Source organism: Carassius auratus, chromosome 6 (assembly GCF_003368295.1).
Source record: "Carassius auratus strain Wakin chromosome 6, ASM336829v1, whole genome shotgun sequence".
NCBI classification, from domain to species: Eukaryota; Metazoa; Chordata; class Actinopteri; order Cypriniformes; family Cyprinidae; genus Carassius; species Carassius auratus.
The window spans coordinates 17,656,893-17,678,439 of record NC_039248.1 but is presented as its reverse complement, the minus strand read 5'-3'; the positions used below and the strand labels follow the sequence as shown (position 1 = coordinate 17,678,439).

Below are 21,547 nucleotides of genomic sequence, written 5' to 3'. Positions count from 1 at the left end.
AAGATAGTGTACTGATAGAATCAGTAGTTAAGCTTCAAAAAATAAAATAAAAATAAAGATTGCACAAATATGTAGTCTGCCAGCCCACAAATTACTGATAGCCTGTTGGCTGCTCTCTCAAGATAAACATTTGCACAATGTTATTAAATATTAAATGCATAACACTTATGACACCAGAGTAGGGGGAACTATTGCTAAATCTTTCCATTCAGAATAGTTCACAACAGCTCTTATCACTAAAAATAGATGCATCTATTGTATGAAGTATTAAGAGGGGTCGAAAAAAGTTTGCATATAGGTTTAAAACCATCCTCCAGATCAAATCATACATAAAAGGCAACAAACACCAACACTAAAACTGAGATCTCATTTTATTTAGAGGCCTCGTTTAATTGATAGGTATGAATTCAGTTTACACAAAACCCTTAAAAAAAAAAGTCAACATGCAGTGATCACAAGGATAGAAAGAAGAGCCTATAGATGGAGAACAAAGGATTTGAAAATGGAGTCTAGACCATACACTTCAAATATTCACAGTGACTCATGTTTCTTTTCTTGTCCATGTATTCATACAGATTTTAAACATACAAGGAAGGCATTGTTCTGACACAGAACAGTCAAACATCAAAAGCTTTAGGAATTTGAAAAAACCCTGTACCAAAGTCCAGTTTGACTTGCAGGATCCCAACATGCTGCTTCAAACCTCCATGACCACCTCATAATTTAAGGAGGTAAAGCTTATGGTCAGCTGTAGGGCTCCATGATCTTTAGTCCTAAAAGGATAAAAAACCTGCCTTTTTCTGAATCTAGTTTACGTACCAATTGCCGTGCCCAGGATGAGGCATTTGTTCTGCACATTTAATGCAGTGGAGACCCGTCCTCTCTTTTTAAAACAAATAAATGCAAGACCAAATGCAGTGGAGATAAAGCTTCTCTCACTGAAGTCTTTGAAAATCTATGTACAGATTACTCCAAGCAATATTTAAAATATCCAAAAGGAAATTACCAGACCTTTAGGTCAGTGTCTTGTAATTTCTATTATTATGAAAAAGAAAAAAAGCTTCTTCGTGAAACAAAGAGAACAGCAGCTTCCTGTGGACACCCTAATACCAGCATTCCAAAGAAGATTGGATGATATTCATGAGAATCAGAAATAGTCCTCAATATTCACGCAGGTGTGATATACAAAAGATACGGACCTCCAAACCAAGCCACATTCCATATCGCATGAAACACAAAAGTTAGTAATGGTTTTCTTATTAAGTAAGGCACTGCATTCACTTTCACTCTCTGGAATAGTGCTGTTCAACAACTCGGCTGGTTTGAGCGAGTTTAAACGTAGGCCCCTAAAGCTGCGTGGAACTCAGTGAGGCACTGGACGAGCTGTTGGAATTTTGGTCTCTCCTCAGGATCCAAGGCCCAGCAACAGGCCATCACTGCAAATCTGAAAGAGAGAACACCTTCAATTGAACAAAACATTTACTTTTATCAGATCGGTGACTGATTGAAGCCGTAGCAGATGGATCAAAGAAGAAAAAGCTGGTCTTGAGGAGTCTTATTGGTCTAGATTACATTTGACAGCTTCAACGTTCGAAAAGGGCTTGAGTGAAAGTATAAAATCGCCTTATCTCTCAGTTGCTATTCAGGCTTTCCAACACACAAGGCAAGCCCCAGAATATATATTCATCACTTATTCTCTGGAGGGAAAGAGTGCAAAACTGTGATCCAATACTGATTAGCTTTTCCTGCCTTCTCTGAACTGTTTTCCGGCGAGTGCACGCAAGACAATTAATCTTGCTGTGTTTGGGTCACTGACATGGTCAACAACGCTTGTTGCTTTGTAATTCCTGGCTGGTCCGCTCACCGCGGCTCCGGTTCCCTGGCTATTGCAGGATGCCGATAAGTTTCAGATTGTATGGACTTGTTGTATTCGGATCAAACTGTCCAATACATTTTCTAAAGGTTTCCTTACAAATTAATCAAGATTTAAGAAAGCAGTTGTTACTGATACTTTAGGAGCCCTGCCAGTCACTCAGTAACACAAGTTCATTAGAGTTTATTTATTTTGCAATATTAACTCTGCACGTTATTCTTTAATTGATTCAAATACAGAAGTAAAATGTTTGAACAAACTCACAGTTCATCGGGGCAGTTGATGGGTTGTGCTATTCTGTAGCCATCCTTCAGATAGGCAGCCATCTCGAAGGGGTCGATGTCAACATAAGGAGTCTGTCCCAAGGTCATCAGCTCCCAGAGAGTAACCCCAAAAGCCCACTGCAAGGAAGCAACACACAAGAGCTCAGAGCAGGCTGAGTGATGCACAATTATTAAAACCGAAAGATGATCCCTCCCTTTCGACAAGTAATGAGATCACTGGACATTTAGTAAACAAACAAATAGTTTTGACAGATCAGTATTTGAAGGCAGTAAGAAATTTCTATTAGAATCTTGAAAGTGACATGACATTCAGCCAAGTATGGTGACCCATACTCAGAATTCGTGCTCTGCATTTAACCCATCCAAAGTGCACACACACAGAGCAGTGAACACACACAAACCGTGAACACAAACCTGGAGCAGTGGGCAGCCATTTATGCTGCGGCACCCGGGGAGCAGTTTGGGGGTTCAGTGCCTTGCTCAAGGACACCCAAGTTGTGGTATTGTCAGCCCGAGATTCGAACCCACAACCCTAGGGTTAGGAGTAAAACTCTCTAACCACTAAGCCACGAATTCCCCAATCTTCATATATAAATTAATAAATAACAATCATTTGTTTTTTAAAATGCTGTTTTTAAAGATTTCATGTTCACAACATCTTTAAGAACAATTAGTGCTTTAATCATTTTTAAATCAAAACATTAATATTTCAAAATATAATCCTTATATAATAAAAATGACGATTTTAAGTGGTTTTCTTATTATTATCCATTTATATTTCATCTAAAATTTAATATAAAACTGATCGAATAAATAATTATTGGCTTATCTGCATCCGTCAGAATTTTAAATATCAGAGCATTCCTTTAAACAGAGAATAATGACAAATTATGTAACTGCAGAAATGCATATAAATATTAGAGAAAAAAAGTGCCCCTATCTGGATTTGTTTGGGCCATGAGGGCCCCGTTAGGCCGTTTTAGGGCCACTGGAAGTTTTCTGGAAACAAAGCATTCCACTAAAACAAAAGAAGGAAATGTGGATTCTTTCCATGGACACAATCTCAGCTTGTTCACGGAGACATTTAAGACACTTCACATCTAATAAATAAGCCGCCATGCCCATTTAACATGCATAAAGATTTTTGTTCTACATCATTAGCTATGAAACAAACTGCAAATTAGTGTAATTACAGCTCTTATTATAAATAATGTTCAAGTCAATCAAGCTGATTCGATGGCAGTCAATAATCTTGGATACAAAAAGCAATGAATAAAAAAAGCTGCATTACTTTACAAACAGTTCTATACGTGTATGCCCTTCAGGGAGAGGTGTTGGAAAATGCTAAACAGTAAAAGTACTGTAAAAAAAATCATGTTTGCGCTTGAGGGCAACACACACTTGACTGCAGAACGCACTTGAAATAAATTCTCCCTATTCGTTAAAAGACAATCATGCCCATCTTTTCTTTCTAGACATTTAAAAACAGACAGGCTTCTTTACATATAAAAGGATGTTGTCTTCCACACTTAATGTGTTTTTTGTGTGTTGGTTGTTGAGAGGCTATGAGAAGGTAAAATTGGGCGCAGATCAAAGTTGACATCCACTGGTGATCTAGCATTTTGGCTTAAGTCTCAATGGGTGGGTGGTATCCTGCACTACCGGCCCTTACGGTAAACAAATCTCCTGCATATCCTAGTAAATGAGTAAATTTCCATACCAGGGCACTGCTCATCACCAACTCCTATTGTATTCTAATAAACAGCGCTTTAATAATTGTTCCTGGCATAAGGGGAGCACCAGCTACTATTGTTCTGTTAGATTGAAAGGATGCAGAGGTCAGATCACTGACAGGTTTTGGTCTGGTATGTCATTTATGAGGCAGCCAGGCGGCGTTCAGTCCTTCCTGACTGTCTAGGGTGGGTTGTTTCCTTGGCACTTTGAGTGAGACAGACGGGAACGTACAGTGTGTTGCCAGGCAAGCAAAGTTTTCTCCTCCATTCCCTTTTCCCACAAATACAAAAATGTGCCAGGGTTGAGTTTGGTTAAAAGGATAGATCACCCTAAATTCAGTCCTCATTTACTCACTTTTATATTGGTTTGACACCACACTTTTTTTTTTTTTTTTTTGAGACATTACTGTCCCTGCACTGAAAGTCCATTACACCAAATTTTGATTCTTTATAAGCATCAACAAAACAATATATATTAGCAACTGATGGTAATAGAGTGGTTTAATCCGTATTTGCTTGATGCAAAAGCTTACTGGTTTTTGCATCATACATAAGAATAATCATCATTGCTTCTCATGCATCAAGAATGCATATTAAGTTTTCGTTATCATATTTGATGTGGTCCATGTATGTGCATTGATCCATAATTCCATATTTATGTGTGAATAAAAGCCTAAATTAAATCAGTTTACCATATAAAGTGTCAATTCATAAGCATTATTCTTTTTTTTTCTTTTTTTTTTACAATGTCTTTATGAACTCTGTGAAGCATTAACTTTCTGATTTAATGTTCTTTCAACAAAGATACAGAAAACATTTCATTTGTTTCATAGATAAACTAAAGTCTTTGGAGTTTGGAACAACAGAATAAGTAAATGGTGGTAATTTCACTTGAGTGAACTCTCCATTTACCTTGCACTGCGTGCATATGCTTGCCAAATTCTCAGAAATGTGATTGTACACCTATTACAGGACTATTATTCTGAATATAAACATATTAGGGAAATTCAAATGTGTGTTCACTGTGATATTGCTGAATGCAGCTGACAATACAGGCCTCAACAAGTTTATGGGCACCTAAAGCATGATTACTGTAATTGTCAGCAGTAACAATGCATGATGGAGCAGACCGTATGACGTCAAAGAAGTTATGCAATTTTAAATCTGTTACCAGGATCTGGGACACAGTCACGTATCTTAAAAATAATAAAGATATTACCAGTGCCATAAGACAATACTAAAAGGGTACAAAATGCTTTTAAAAGGCAAATTATCCAAAGGAAGGAAAAAGAAAAACAGAGAACACCCGTTGCTGGTATGAAGCAAAATATTATGTGAGTGCATGTAAAGACTCTGTTTCAAAAAAGTCATAAAGAAGCAGTGATTCTTACCACATCACTGGCACTAGAGAAGTCATTGTTAAGCAAACTCTCCAAAGCCATCCAGCGAACGGGCCGGTTCTCATTGTCCCCGAGGCAGTGATAGTCCATAGGAAAGAGATCACGGGCCAGTGCATTGTCTGTGATCTTCACCTGCATACTGTTATCAATTCTACAAAAATAAGTATAGAATTAAAAATAAAAACAAGACATCTAAAAAAAATTTAATATATATTCTTTTTTTCCTTTTTTTATAGCCAATACCAATATGTAAAACTTGGTGCAGCTTCATACTGACATTTGAGGGCAGTTGATGTAAAATGGTAAATTGCGGGAGAAAATTTGGTAAAAATGGAACTTACACACAGTTTCTGGCAGCCAGGTCTTTGTGAATAACCTCTCTCCGTGCCAGATAGCTCATCCCACATGAAATCTGTATTGCCATGTGGACCAGGTCTTGTTGAGAGATTGCCTGTGTGGGTAACACAAGAGAGAGAGAGTGGACTAAATTTGTAGTACATTTTAATAAGAGAGGTCCAACAAGAGAAACCAAAAGACACAAAAAGTGAGACGCATGACAAGTGGGTAAACAGATGCTTGTGGTTATGGTTCACCTCTTAGGAAACCAGACTTGATTGGAGCAACAAGTTCCTCTGCTGAATCTCATTTGGTTGGAAGAGTCTGAAGCCTGATGTAATGACAGTTACCTCACTAAACATAAACCCTTTAGAGGGAGTGGCTCAACTGCAGGCATCCTTGTATAATCTATCTTCAGTTAGACACAACAAGAAACCCTGGGTGCTAACTGACAAGGACATATCATGATGAGTGGCCTTTAAGATGAACTATACCCAAGGCTTTAGAACAAAATAATTGCAGTGCATGACAAACTCAGGTGTCAGATGAGTTCGATGGTGCATGCTCATTCCTGTTTGTTCAGTGCGAATCTGGTTAGAGTGATTAGACTGAAATGTTTACTCAAGAGAGAATACATGTCGTACATGTAGAAGTAGGGATGGGTCAATGAGAGTTGCTTTGTAAATCTCAACCTTTTCTTTTAAAGCTGTCATGCCTTAAGGGGGATTGATTTAGACACGTAACTTCTCTGAGAGGGTGTGCTTTAATGTGCCAGTAGTTGACAGCAAGTTTGTTTCTGTCAACATGCTAAACCCTCTTTGAAATGTCAAGATTGTAATTTATTCCCATTTGCAAATCACTCAAGAGAAATGATTTAGGTTTAGCTGATAATTATAAATATCCAATATTACAGTGTTAAAAAAATAACTAAATGCTGTTAAAAGGATGCCATATTATGACCTAATATGCCCTTTTACAAGATGTAAAATAAGTCTCTAATGTCTCCAGAGTGTGTATGTGAGGTTTGATCTCAAAATACCAACAGATCATTTTTTATATCTTGTTGCAATTGGCACTTTTAGGGTATGTTTTTGTCCCTTTAAATGCAAATGAGCTGGTGCTCCCACCTCACTTTTCAGAAAAGTGCGGAGCTTCAAGAGCTCATGCTCTGGCATACCTGTGTATTACAGTTTAACTGGGTGTGGCCATGTTACCAAATTCATATTGGTTCGAAAAGCAATTTTAACTACTACATTCCTATTTACGATCATTCTGGTAGCATGAGAAGGCAGCATCAGTGAAAACAGGCAGAGACAGTGGTAGCTTTAGCAACATTAGCCTTACAGAGAGCCAAGAAGATCTTTTGGAAAACAAAATATGATGCATGATGCTTTGTCTGTAGTCTGGACGTATGTGCACAAAGTGTTGGTATTAATCCCTCTTTCATATGCAACCTTTGCACAACTTGTTTGTGAGGCAGTCCAGCGTAAAAAAAAAAAGATAAGCACAATCATATAGGACCAAAAAAAAAAAAATGTACCCCCAGGAAAATGATAGTTAACCAGCGGTCTATGGAGACTATGTTCGTTAGTGCATCCCAACACTTGTAATGCCACTTTTTCACTGACATTGTACCTCCAGCAGCTACAGCAAGGAAACAGTAATGGCAGACTGCTGCTATTCACTCAGGGCAGTGTCTATGCTAATGGGGGGGAGCTTTCCAGAGTATGATGTCATAATAGGGAGAAATCTGGAAAAGCTCATTTTGAGAGATTTTTATGATTTACTGGGATTCTAAAAATGAGTGGTGGATTTTTTCCATTATAGGCCGTTTTCAAATACTGCGGACACACAACTGTGTTCAAACACATTATAAAAGTAAATCTTTACATTCTATGGCACTTCTAAATTGCTTCAAGCACTCTCTATTTCTAAATCAGAGCTTTTTCTGCATATGTCACTTGTGTGTGCTAGAGACAAACACGGCAAGCCTCATTGCACATAATATGCGCTGTGAGACACATATTTGAGTCTTTTACTTTAGATATGCTTTCATTTATCAGGGTTTTTCCTGGGTCAGAATTGATCTTCGATGGTGGCTGACCGACATGGTGATCCACACACAGCAAAGAGTACCCTAGTACCCACATGATCCGCAAGCCCAATATTGACAATACATGTTAAATTTAAAATAAATACAAAGAAACTAGGGGTGGCACGGTTCAACTTTTTCACGGTTCGGTTTGTTTCACGGTTTTCAGTACAGTTCGGTATGTGCTATGTTTATGGAAAAACTATACTTTCTAATAATAATAAAAATATATATATATATTCTACTACAAGCAACAGCACAAATAAATACAATAGAGTAAAGATACAAACAGTGATTTACATTTTTTTTTTTTTGGGCAGGTCTAGCATAAGTTTTTAGGAACAGAAATTGAATAAAGTAATCAAATGTAAAACAGCATTGCATATTGGACTGTATAAATTAAATATTGTTCTTTATTAAAGTTATAAAAGCTTTTTAATCAAGAACAGTGAGTGATTTATTTGTTGTTGCTGTTCGATTTATATAAAGACTGTCACTTTAAGAGAATGCACTGATACAACAGGCATACGTTCAGCCAGCGATATCTGCTGTAAGATACTTACCAAGATGGGCATTTTGACATTATTTTTTGTGTGAATTTGTCCATTTAAACGCAATAGTTACTTCAGAGGGATCTTAATATTTGCACGGAGCACATGCACAATTCTTCTCACTGCGCGCGCGAGCTCACGTCCTTTGGCTCTTAAATGTTTAAACTGACAAAGCTTAAATGAGTTTAGTTTAAACACATTAACATGTGCTGTTCAGATCTCATCTGTGCTTGCGCGCTGTCAGCACCCGGGTGATTATGGAATAAATGACTGTTCATATTCCAGCAGTAATTCACATTGATCAAGAGTGAATACAGGGTTTTTATGTTTCTAGTTTTTTTTTCTCATCACTATTGTTGTAATGTCTGGGAATCCAGAATGCGCATCCATCAACAGAAACATATATTAGTTTAACCCAGTTTGTTTTACGTGCTATTTATAGCAAACCATATTACAGATGCTTTGTCAAATTTAAATTGAAACGCGGTACCAGCACGAGCCATGTGTGGTGAACCAAATGGTTCGGTTAAAAAAAAAAAAAAAAAAAAAAAACTAAAAGCAACAGTTTTTTTATCCTATTTATTCATGAAAAATTATTATTGTCATCCTTTTATTGCCCTCTTTACAAAAAAAAGCTGCGATTTTTTCCATGACTGGCTTCCATAGTTTAGAAAGATAAAATCATTTTTTGATAGACCTGATAATTATTTTAGTATAATCATATCAATTGAAAACGTAGCGTTAAAAGGTGTAATAGTGTTATTTTTTACCATATAAAATTTAATAAAATTAGCAGGACATACGAAACGAGGGGGCCATACCTCCACGGCAGATATATTTTAACAAAAATAACTTAAAATGTAAATTACATTTTAACATTTTTAGCATTATTGCACCATATATTGGATTCTTATTTCTGTGCCCCTGAGAGTATGATTTAGAATGTTCAGTGGCGCCACAGAACTGCCAGATTCAAACAGCTTTCGCGCGTTGGCTGGCACTGAGCCAGAGACGGACGCGCTCAGCGCTTGTCGTAGATCACAATTTATATGCAGTGTTTTCAACCACATAATGTTTATTTTGGTTTCATACATTTAAATATACATAATCACTAGAAAAACAATACATTGGTAGTTTGTAAAATACACACTGATGTCTATGGAAGCAGCAAAAACTATCTAATCAAATGTAATTAGCCGACGTGTTTTATTCATATCAGACACATAGCAGAACAATACAGTTTACTCTATTCTTAGTCCAGTTCAACAGCCACTTACTTTCATGTATTTCGGGAGAAACTGGGGAATTCAAGTGTTGTACGTTAAATCCGGCTGACAGGACTCTGAACTGCAGCGCTCATTTAGTTATAGATCAAGATAATTTATAAAGAAGAATCGGAATATCAGATAGTTGACATGGTAAGCAAGTTCGCATATATATATATATTTTAATAAAAAATGAAAAACTAAATTAAACGAATAGCGATACATCTGTTAGTGATTGTGGCTGCAGTGTGTCACGTGACAATCATGAATCCAAGTTAATTAAACATTTTTTATTGAGACTATAAAAAATAATTCTGTATCTATTTTTAGGTGGCTACGCCACTGATCCAAAGCACTGAAGTACAGCCTGCGTAGCTCCACTTTATCAATGATGTTGGCTCCAGTTGTTTTTTCAACTACATTCAGTCAGGTTCTTGTTTACCTGTTGCCTCCGTTTTGTTGAAACAGGTGTATTTTTAGTGATTGCAGTAACTGTCACAGAGAATGCAGAATTCACTTTCGCTGCGGAGATTGCGCACACATTCGGCAGGTGAAGATACAAGTTTCATCTCAGTTAAAAGGTCTGTATCCTCTCCTTGCAGAGTGATATTGGCAGGATTGAGCAAAAAAATAACCTAGGGTGGCAACGATTTAATTAAAGGTTGCGTTAACTTAAAATTGAACATTGAATGATAGGCCTATCTCAAAATTAAAGCTGTTTGTCTTTTTTTTCTTTTTTTGACATTTAAAAAAAATAAAAATAGGTCTAAATAAAACCAGGCTATTTAAACCCATATTACGACTCTTTAGTCGAACTGTTTTAATTGCCTTTTTAAAAAATCCCTTTCAAGTTTAAAGATGTAGATTATGGCTATAGTAAAATGTCATCAAATTGAATTGAATAATCCTTACACATTATTCATATTATGAAATAATTTGTAAAAACTTGAGCATTTTTATATTAAGCAAAAAGGGAATGGACCATTTAGTTTAGATCAAGCCTAGTCCCGCTCTGCGGCTGCCCGATCTTGATCTGTGTAGCACTTCTAGCGCTAAATTTTCTGCAAGGGTAACCACTCCCTTTCCACTATATAGTGCACTATATGGGGTGTCAGCCATTTTGTAGTGCTGTACGAATTCTGAGTGAACTATTTCATTCCCTACATTTGTCCACTACTATTATTGTCTAAAATTAGGTACATGTTAGATAAAAGTACATATGGCAGTGTTTTTGCAACAGCTCCAAGTCTCACTCGCAGTGTAGGCTATACGTTACTGTCCAAATCTGTTCACTTATTTATTTGTTCACTCCCTCCTAATATAGGCAAGGCAAGGCAAGGCAAGTTTATTTATATAGCACATTTCGTACATAATGGTAATTCAAAGGGCTTTACATAAAAGAAAGTAAAATAATCATGAAGAAAAATAATAACAAAAATAAAACAAGTAATTTTTAAAACTTTTAAAATGATTAAAACATTTAAAAACAGTTAGAAAATGATTTTACATAAAAATAATAATAAAACATAAAACAGTGAAAATATAGCGCAATCAGTTCGGACATTGCACAGTGCTCATTCAACAAATGCACAGCTGAAAAGATGCGTTTTGAGTCTAGATTTAAATGTGACTAGTGTTTTAGCACATCTGATCTCTTTTGGAAGCTGATTCCAACTGCGGGCAGCATAGTAACTAAAGGCAGACTCCCTTTGTTTTGTGTGAACCCTTGGTATTTCTAACTTACTTGATCCTAATGATCTGAGTGCTCTGTTAGGTTTATATTCAGTGAACATATCTGCAATATATTTCGGTCCTAGGTCATTTAGTGACTTATATACGAGTAAAAGTACTTTAAAATCAGTCCTAAATGTAACTGGAAGCCAGTGTAAGGACCTGAGGACTGGTGTGATATGCTCAGATTTTCTGGTTCTAGTCAGAATCCTGGCAGCAGCGTTCTGGATGAGCTGCAGCTGTCTAATGGTCTTTTTGGGAAGGCCAGTGAGGAGCCCATTACGATAGTCCACCCTGCTGGTGATAAAGGCATGAACAAGTTTCTCCAAGTCTTAACTGGAAACAAAACATCTAATTCTTGCGATGTTTTTTAAATGATAGTATGCTGATTTAGTTACTGCTTTGACATGACTACTGAAACTAAGGTCTGTCTCCAGAATCACACCAAGATTCCTGACCTTATTTTTAGTTGTTTGACCCCTAGAGTCAAGGTATGCATTCACCTTGAACACTTCATCTTTGTTTCCAAATGCAGTGACTTCAGTTTTTTCCTTGTTTAACTGAAGAAAGTTCTGGCACATCCAATTATTAATTTCATCAATGCATTGGCAGAGGGAGTCAATGGGGCTGTAGTCATTTGGAGATAAGGCTAGGTAAATCTGGGTATCATCAGCATAGCTGTGATAGGCAATTTGGTTCTTTCTCATTATTTGACTCAGTGGAAGCATATACAGGCTAAACAAGAGCGGTGCAAGAATTGACCCTTGTGGGACTCCACATGCAATGGACGTCCACTTAGACTTATGCTCTCCTAGACTCACATAATAGCCTCTCCCTTCTAAGTATGATCTGAACCATTTGAGTACCATCCCAGAAAGCCCGACCCAGTTTTCCAGTCTCTCTAGTAGTATGTTATGATCGACAGTGTCAAACGCAGCACTGAGATCTAGCAATACCAGCACCGATATTTTGTCAGAGTCACAATTTAAGCGAATACCATTTATTATCTTAATGAGTGCTGTCTCTGTGCTGTGATGTGGTCGGAAACCAGATTGAAAATTGTCCAGGTATCCATTTGAGTTTAAGTATTTGTTCAGCTGATTAAAAACTACCTTTTCTATAAGGAAGATTAGATATTGGTCTAAAATTGCTCAAAATTGTGTTCTCAAGATTGGTCCTTTTCAGGAGGGGCTTTACAACTGCAGTTTTTAGGGAGTTTGGAAATGTCCCAGAAAGAAGTGAGGCATTCACCACTTCTAAGAGATCTGCTTTTAAGCAGTCAAGCACACTTTTGAAAAAAGATGTGGGAAGTGTGTCAAGACAACAGGTTGATGATTTTAGTTGCTGCACTATGTCTTCCAGAATTTTGCTATCAATTTTTTCAAAAATAGACATAGTATCTTTTTGATATTTTGGCCGAATCTGTCTGATCTCTGCATTACTTGATGATGTACTAATCACCTTCCTGATATTGATGATCTTCTCAGAAAAGAAAGAAGCAAACTTATTGCATTTGCTGTCTGATAGCATATCAGTGGGAATCTGACTTGGGGGGTTTGTCAGTCTCTCAACAGTGGCAAAAAGAGTACGAGTGTTATTTAAGTTACTGTTTATAAGGTTTGAGAAGAAGTTCTGTCTAGCTGTGGCTAGTTTCACATTAAAAGCATGAAGGATGTCTTTATAGATGCTATAGTGAATTTCAAGTTTCGTCTTCCTCCACATCCGCTCGGCTTTTCTGCATTGTCTTTTCATAGTCTGAACTGCTGTTGATCTTCTCCAAACTGATTTCTGTCTGTTTGTTTTCTTACTGACTATTATTGGTGCAATATCATCAATAACATTCTTAACTTTTGAGTTGAAGGAATCAAGGAGGATATCAACAGAGTCTGCAGAAATGCTTGGTGTTAAAGATATAGCCTCGATAAATAGTACACTTGTGTTCTCATTTATGCATCTCCTTCTGACATAGGCAGATCTAGATTCAGTGGTAGCAGAGATCAATATATCAAAGAAAATACAGAAGTGATCAGATAGTGCTACGTCCTTAATAACAATGGATGAAATGTTTAGACCCCTACTGATGATTAGATCCAGAGTGTGTCCACCTTTGTGTGTGGGTCCATGCACATGCTGAATCAGGTCAAAGGTGTTTAGAACCGTTATCATTTCTTTTGTAGTTTTGTTTTTCTGCATTATCTATGTGAATATTAAAATCCCCTGCAATTGCAAAACAGTCAAACTCTGAGGAAATTATTGATAACATTTCTGTGACCTCTTCAACAAAGGCTGGAGAGTATTTTGGAGGCCTGTAAATAATAATAAACAGAATGCGTGGAGCACCTTTCAGCACAATCCCTAGATATTCGAAAGACAAGTACTGACCAAATGACACTTGCTTGCATTGATAGACATCTTTAAATAGAGCAGCTACACCCCCACCTCTCCTAACAGTCCTGCAAACACTCATGTAAGTGAAGTTAGGAGGGGCTGCTTCATTTAGGATTGTTGCACTGCAGCTGTCTTCTAGCCATGTTTCATTTAGAATCATAAAATCCAGATTGTTTGTGGTTATAAAGTCATTGATTAGAAATGATTTATTTTTTAGTGAGCGAATGTTTAAAAGTGCTAGCTTGATGGCAGTGCTTTGTGTCTTTACATCAATCTTAGTTTGATGCATAATAGGCCGCAGATTAGATGAGTTTGCCCTTCGGCTTGAGAAGGCCTTAGACTTTCTATCACGTGATAAAACTGAAATAGAGAAAGCTACAGGCACACTGGGTTCCCGCTTGTTCAGTAGGCATTTGTCAATGTTGCTGCTATTATAGCGGGGACTCGACACATATCACTGAGAGCTGCTATCAGTTGTTTTTGGTTCACCTTCAGCAGATAGAGGGTTTGGGCCCTGGCTTGTGGCAGCGGTCGGAGAGCTCTCATAGGAACAGGGCCCACAGGCTTTGGTGGTTGGGGGGGCCCGCCGTTTTTTAGTTGATATCTGCGGGCTAGCAGCGAATGAGTGGGAGTTTAGTCCCAACATAAACCAATTCCTCCATTTTCTGTGAGAAGCACAGAAGTGGAGATGCTGGAGAGAGTGATAATGTGTCTGGTGAGATGGGCTGTGTCTCTGGTGTTTCCGGTGGCTGTGATGTGTTGTCCTGGCTTCCCTGGCTGTTTTCCAGAAAGTCTTACTTGGGTGGTGAATCTTGTAGCTGTTTTGATACATCACAGTCTGTCTGTGAGGAGCTCTGTGGGCAGGGCTCAGCAGGGATGGTGTCTATCAGCAGTGCTTGTTTTGGCTGCGTGGTGTTATCAGTGTCCTTGTGTGATATGTCAACCCCACATGATGACTCAGACCCGGTGTGTGTGTGCTGAATGGATTGACACACTCTGCTGAAGGATGACGAAGGGAGAAGTAGATATTGTCCTTAAACACTCTTGCACCAAGTTTGTTTGGGTGGAGGCCATCCGGTTTAAACAATTGTCTATGGCCCCAGAAAATATTGAAGTTGTCGATGAAATTTACTCCTTTGTAGCCATGTGTTCAGCCCAAGCAACCGTGAAAACATATTTGTTCCCCTTGCTGGGAGTGGTCCACTGATGAACGACTGAACTTCGAGTCTTTGAAGTGTTTCAAAGAGTTCAACGAAGTCCTTCTTAAGGAGTTCTGACTGCTCTTTCCGAATATCATTCTTCCCCACATGGATGATGATTTGATTTGCAGTCTTGTGCTTCATCAGAATGTTCTGAAGTTCCTTGTTCACATCAGAGACCGTTGCTTGAGGAAGGCAGCATGTTGTTGTAGTCCTGCTACGGATGTTTCTGATAACAGAGTCACCCACTATCAGAGTCCTTGGCTCGGCTGCGCTCTGAGCTGAAAGCCGCTGTCTGCTCGTCCTTGAGCGCCTGTTAGTAGCAATTTGCTGCTGGCTGATCAGATCCATGTTTAAATACATTTGGGAATTCCTCACCCACATTTATTAATGCTTGAAATCTGTTTTCCAGATGTATAGGGGGTGGTAGAATACCAGTATTTACAAGCCTTGTCATAGTCGAATCTGGGGTAGAGGAAGCTATGGCAGCAATACGAGAAACTCGTGACAATCTGATGTCTCGTGTTCCTTTGGGTCTTGCTCCCTGTTTGTGCCAACGATTAGTGTGGTGATCAAATACGGCTTGTTCCTCTACACTTGGTATAAACTGTTGAGATTCAGAAGATTCATGGGACTCACCGGCTGTTTGCTGAGGGGGTCCATGACGATGGTCTGCTAAGTGTTCCGTCTGTTTTGGAAGTCCAGAAAGTAACTTTGTTTAAAGAATCACAATCCTTTGTAGAAGTTTGCAGCAGTTCATGCAACAAGTAGATCCAACAGGAGGCATTTTCTCTCTCTTCTGTTTGAATGTAGGCAGTTGTTTTCCCGTCTCTGGAATGTAAGCTGTTCGCAGTGGGAGACAAAGTCTTCTTTTTGTAGTATTATTCCAGTCCCAGTGTTTTTAGTTTTAGCGTTTGTGCCAAAAATCTGTTGTTTGAGCACTGTGCTGATCTGCTGAAGTAAAAATCTTAGAAAAATCTGAGAAAAGTACAGAAATAAGAAGCAAAGCGCAGAGCAGTAAGCTAGAATGTCCGAACGGTAGCATATAGTGAACTCAACTGCCATACACTATATAGGGATTAGTGAATGAGTGAATGAGTGAGCGATTTCAGACACAGCATGAGTCTCAACGGCTGAAATCGCGCTCCGAATCAGGGTGGTGTGCTGACTAGAGGTGAGGGGGCACAGTAACCTAGGTGGCCGGGCCAGGCCCCCTGGGGCCCCCTCGTGGCGCCGACCCTGTTCCTATCACTGTTTATAAGTCCTGTACAATAGGTTTAAATCCATCCAAGGTTAAAAAACATTGTCATTTTGTCAAAATATCATTTTAAAATTACTAGGGGTGTGACGGTTAGTATATAACCGTGAAACCGGCGGTTATAGTTGAACACCGTCATTAGAACTCTATAACCGCCAAAACCGTGTCATTAAAATATTTTTTACAAACATTTTTTATCAAAAATTATTTTCATTTTTTAGATAGGATCATAAGATGCACAATATATTGGGAGACATGGTTTTTATCACTTAATGAAGTTTTGTAAATCGTCAGACATGATATTTACCACTTCATAAAATTTTGCTTTGTAGAAAACCTTTCTTAAAAACGAATTTCGTTTTGTACAAATTTTATCTTAATTTTAATAAATGTTTCATCAACCAATTGCATGTATTTTGATAAATAAAAAGCAAATATAGCAGACAATGATAACCGTGACATGGAAGCAGCAGCCCGCCGCGTTCACTTGCACTGCACTGTGAACTAGAGCACATCTCATCGTAAATGAAACTCAGCGTAGGCCTATGCCTCATACATTAGCATTAAATATCTTTGCTGCATCCTTTCTAAAACAGACAATGGCTTTTTTTGCAGCTCGCATCAGGAAAGCATTGCATCGCAAAACAATCAGTGGATGGGGGGCGGGTGCGGCTTTGAAATTTGCTCAAAAAACGTTGGTGCGGATGATGAATTTTGTGACAGATCTCCTTAATAAACGGAGGTCTGAAATCTCTGCCGCTTTACCGATCAGAGTGGCGCTGATACGGAGTTAACCCGCTATCTCCAAGAACAACCAATTGACTCTACGGCAGATCCACTAATCACCCCCCCCCGACGGTTATGTTATGGACCGTCACTTTTGACTCACGTCATAACCGTCATCACCAATTCTGAAACCGGCACACCCCTAAAAATTACCTCAATTCTCAGAGATCCCCAAACGGTTCGCGCGAAGCTGTTCAAAAGATTCAGTTTCCTTAAACCCCACCTTTCGGTAGCATACTGTGTTCTGATTGGTCAACTGACATAGTCAGTTTTGATTGGTTGTTCCGCACACAACTTCATGGTAAACAATGCGTTAGCATCTTTTTGGGGTGAATTATGTCTTATTCCTCTCATCGCGAAGCTAACAGTAAAATAAAAAGCTTGAACAGTCTCGCTGCTTTTTCTTCTGTGTGGGTGTATTCAAGCCGCGCGCTTCAGTTTGAATCTGAATAGCACGTTCAGCGCGGGGGCGTGGTTACATTAGATATAATGAAGGGAGACATGAAAAACGGACATCGCGTTGTTTTCATATGAATTTCTTTATCACAGAATATCTGTTAGCAGCACCTGTTACACTTCATTTTAATGACGTGTTTGTAAATAAAGATCAGCAGTGCAAACAAAGGCTGCAGACAGCACACATACTGATGAGACGCTAGGGAGAAAACAAACACATAACTTCATAATCATACTTCGTGTTGTGATTTGGAGATGCTCGTTGGTCTAAATAAAGTTGGTAATGAACCCTCTTTTATGGCCAAATGCTTTGAAAATCCCGCCTTGTACTCACCGAGATTAGAAAAGCAGTCATCAGTGAAATGTTGTGAACAGAACAAAAGGGATTTGTTGTACTGCTCTGGTATTGTGGTGAAAATGAATTTTAGCCATTGGTTCTTCTGATCTTCATTCTTTGGCAGTGAAAATAAAACAAACTTGCCTTTACAATTAAAAACACACTGTCTCCTCAACATGATGCTATCACACCAACCAGAGCGTCTGTGTGGGGGGTGGGGCAGGTCAGAGTTTTGTTTCTCCCAAGACAGTAGGCGGAGATTATTATGCAAAGTGTTCTAGTGACGTTCATAGAGATGGGCAAAAGATTTGAAATCTATAACGACTCGTTTCAGCGATTCAGAGTCGACTCCTTACTTTAGAAGCCAATAATTTTATAAATCGTGTACTTTTTGGTTTAATTACTTTGCTCATTGTTTACACTGATGGACAGCTACATCATACACTGTAATACAGGTAATTTTTGATTTCCCATCTGTGTGGCTCTTTAAACTAAATGGTTTTATAGGTACCTAACTGCACATTGTCTTAGGCCTATACATACTGAGGATTATTAAGGCTAAATTTTACTAAACACTCTTGCTAAATGGGGGTAAGCACGCACACTTTCTAATTTCATTATTTTTTGCGTTTATTTAAAGTTATGTCAGCTGCATGTGCGCAATGCTTGTCTCAAGTTGTAAGAGAAGATAAGGCAACTTTTCTTTTGACTGCAATTCAGACCCAGCGGTAATTCAGCCAAAAATATTTTCGAATGCACCACGTGAAACATGGATTCGGTCTTCCGACCTTAGGATGAGTAGATTTTGATGCGAGGAGTAAGCAAAGACAGAACTGAAGACGGAGAGTGCACACACGGGGGAGGGGCGCTGTGCTCATTCTCTCCATCACTCAGTCAGTAGCCAGCTTCACTCTCAAAACCCAATTACAGATCAAATAAGGCTTCGGCGGGACAAAAAATAGTTTTGGCGGCCGCCAAAAAATTTTCAATGAAGGAAAAACCCTGATTTATGCCGTTTGGAGTGCAGTACAAATAAGATGCATGCAACTCACATACTGACACTCTTGATTGTCCTGAAGCTCGTGGCTATGGTGAAATGCACCTGCATCTACTTTTATGATACGAAATTGATGTAAACAGTCTGTTTTGAGAACAGGACAAAACCTCTAATATGTGCAATGATTTGTATGCTTCCTCACACACCTAGAAACAATGACCACACACACATACTAACACTTACAAAAATACATATACAGGAGTTATCAGAATTATCTTTAAATGTTAGCTATCAGTTTATATGTTCACTTGTCCAAGTGATTTGTATTTGGCACTTGTAATCGTTGTGACATTCTTTACTTGCAAAATAATAATTAGAATAAAAAAAAGAAAGCTAGATAACAGATGGCGGATAAAAAACAAAAGAAAAAAATTTATTTATTAAATTCTGGTCTATGTGCAGTCATGCAAATAGAACACAATGTTGCACTTTCCTAGGGCGTTAACATAAAAACAGTTCTCTGGGTTCTTGCATACTGCTCCATTCAGTCTGTCTCTGTCCAGATGTTTGATCAGCATCTGGTGGACAGGGTACAAGACCCTTAACCAGCCTAATAGTACAGTGCTACCTTAAGACTGACTAGTCATTCAGACAGAGCCATTTTCAAAGTATGTAGTTTTGCACAGACATATATCTAAGATTAAGTTCAGGTGAGAGGTGAAAATTTGGCAGTAAATACTCAAATAAATCACCCACTTTCACTGCCAAAATGCAGGGTATTAAATATAGCATGGTATTTTACATGATTTATGCTTTTCCAGAAAAAAGACAATTGTGCATTGAGGCAAGAAGTCTAACAACACTGTCACAACAAGCTTGGTCTTGAAGAGGAAAAATTGACAGCTTAACAATTTTAAAAATACACTGGTCTGACTGATCCAATATATGTAATCTTGTCTTTGAAGAGGGTTCAGTGGCAGCTAAATGAAAGGGCGCCAAGGGTTAACATCACAAAGGCTCGATTGTGAACAGTGAACTACTGTAAAGCACCTATCATAGAAAGTGCACTCGATGTTGACAGAGGATCTGCACAATGAATTCACTGTTTAGAAGAAGGCAATTAAATCAGGATAATCTGAACACTCCAGGTGTTCTGCTGGAGGGTCTCTAATATAAACACCTGCCTCAGACTGATTTATAGCTGACAGCAGGAGGAGTGTCATTGTGCTACGTAGCATTAGCTGAATTCACACTGTTCAAAAATCACCCTGTGCAATGTCGGTGCAGTTTAAATGTTGCATGTTAAAACAACCAGTAAAATAAGTGTGCTGTTTTTTTTCCAACTAAATTAATATCAGAGCAATGAAGGATCTCTATCAAACTCTTTGATTATACAAACATAAATGGATTAGGTAGACTTGGTCAAGCTTATAATCAGTTATGTCACTTAAAAATAAAATAAAAAATACATTTGTGGAAGTCTTACCTGTGGGTTATTGGCCTCAGCAAGCTTACATTGGCGCAGGAAAAGCTTAAGATTTCCCCAGTTCATGTAGGGCAACAGGACCATGGGCTTCTCACCGTCTTCTATACACACGTGGCTGATGGGTAACAGGTTCCTAAGAGTAAACAAACCAGATAAATATAAAAATAGGTTAAGATTTCTAACACATTTCAGCAGGAAAACACAAAACGAGTGCAGAACTACACAGTTAATGAGTGGGGACTGGGGAATATAATTAAAACAAGAATTAGAGAAATGACTTGCTGTTATTAGATTCCCACTAGCAATGATACATACAGTAGACAGGAAGTGACATGTTACCTAGGGTAGTTGGTCTGTACAAGTCTAAATTTCAATCAGTGATTCATTTCTGACGAGAAATATTTAAAGTCACGGGCTGCGCTGACCGTTTAACCTCAGACATGGCTCTGCGTGACTGCAAAGCTCGAACACTCAGGACAGGATATGGGTCTGAGCCCATCCCAAAAATCAACCAGGCGGGAAACGGAAGAATCTAAACTGAAAGTTTGACCTTAGGGCTATTGTTATGCTGCTATATTAATATCAGGAAAATGATTATGAATAAAGATGAAGTGATATCAAATATTATGTGAAGTGATACTAATGGATCAACACCGGGATTACAAAATTAGTACTCCGTTTAAAAAAAATATGCTGTAATTTTGACATGAACTGCAATGGAAATATTAATTTTGTTAGTATTTTTGTTCGGTATGAATTTTTAGTTTTCATATAAAAAAAGATAACCAATGGCCAATAAATGGCTGATATTACAAATTTTCTAAATAAAATAAAGAAATAAGGCAAAAAAATATATACAATATAATATACAATAAAAAAAATTGTAAATAGAAGTAACAGAACATTTTTAACATTCACTAAAAAAATATATATTTAACTGTTCAACAACAAAGTTATATATATATATATATATATATATATATATATATATATATATATATATATATATATAACTTTACACTCACTGAAGCCTCACTTCAAGTTACTCTGAAATATAAATTCCTGATCAATTTTTGTAATATCTGTTGCTATTAGATAACCGGTGTAGTACCAGTAAGTCTCTATATTAGTGTATATTAAATGCCCGGGCCTTGGATCCAGAACTGGATTAGTTCAGTTCCTTTATCAGACAGCCAACACCACAGAAGAACTGGTCACTGGATTCGTGAAGTGTATTTTAGTGATCTATTTACACTAGTTTTAGTCTTTATAATAGATAGTTTTAGTTGACTGTGATATGAGGATACAAAGTGGTTAACAATGATGGCACAAAGTGATTTATAAGAATAGTTCTTGAGAAATGCAGAATGTCTGA

At 37.9% G+C, this 21,547-nt stretch overlaps 1 protein-coding gene across 2 annotated transcripts in view; it reads right to left on the bottom strand.

Moving 5' to 3' along the window:
• Positions 1–348: 348 nt before the first annotated feature.
• The window catches only part of ryk (receptor like tyrosine kinase), a 61,190-nt gene continuing 39,991 nt past the window's right edge, over positions 349–21,547 (bottom strand). For both annotated transcript variants that reach the window (XM_026263990.1, XM_026263994.1), the window contains 5 exons: positions 20,173–20,305; positions 5,632–5,741; positions 5,282–5,441; positions 2,138–2,274; positions 349–1,444 (listed from right to left, as the gene is read on the bottom strand). In XM_026263990.1, the coding sequence (XP_026119775.1) occupies positions 1,333–1,444; positions 2,138–2,274; positions 5,282–5,441; positions 5,632–5,741; positions 20,173–20,305 (652 nt within the window). In that variant the 3' untranslated portion in view covers positions 349–1,332. The remainder of the gene's footprint in view (positions 1,445–2,137; positions 2,275–5,281; positions 5,442–5,631; positions 5,742–20,172; positions 20,306–21,547) is intronic.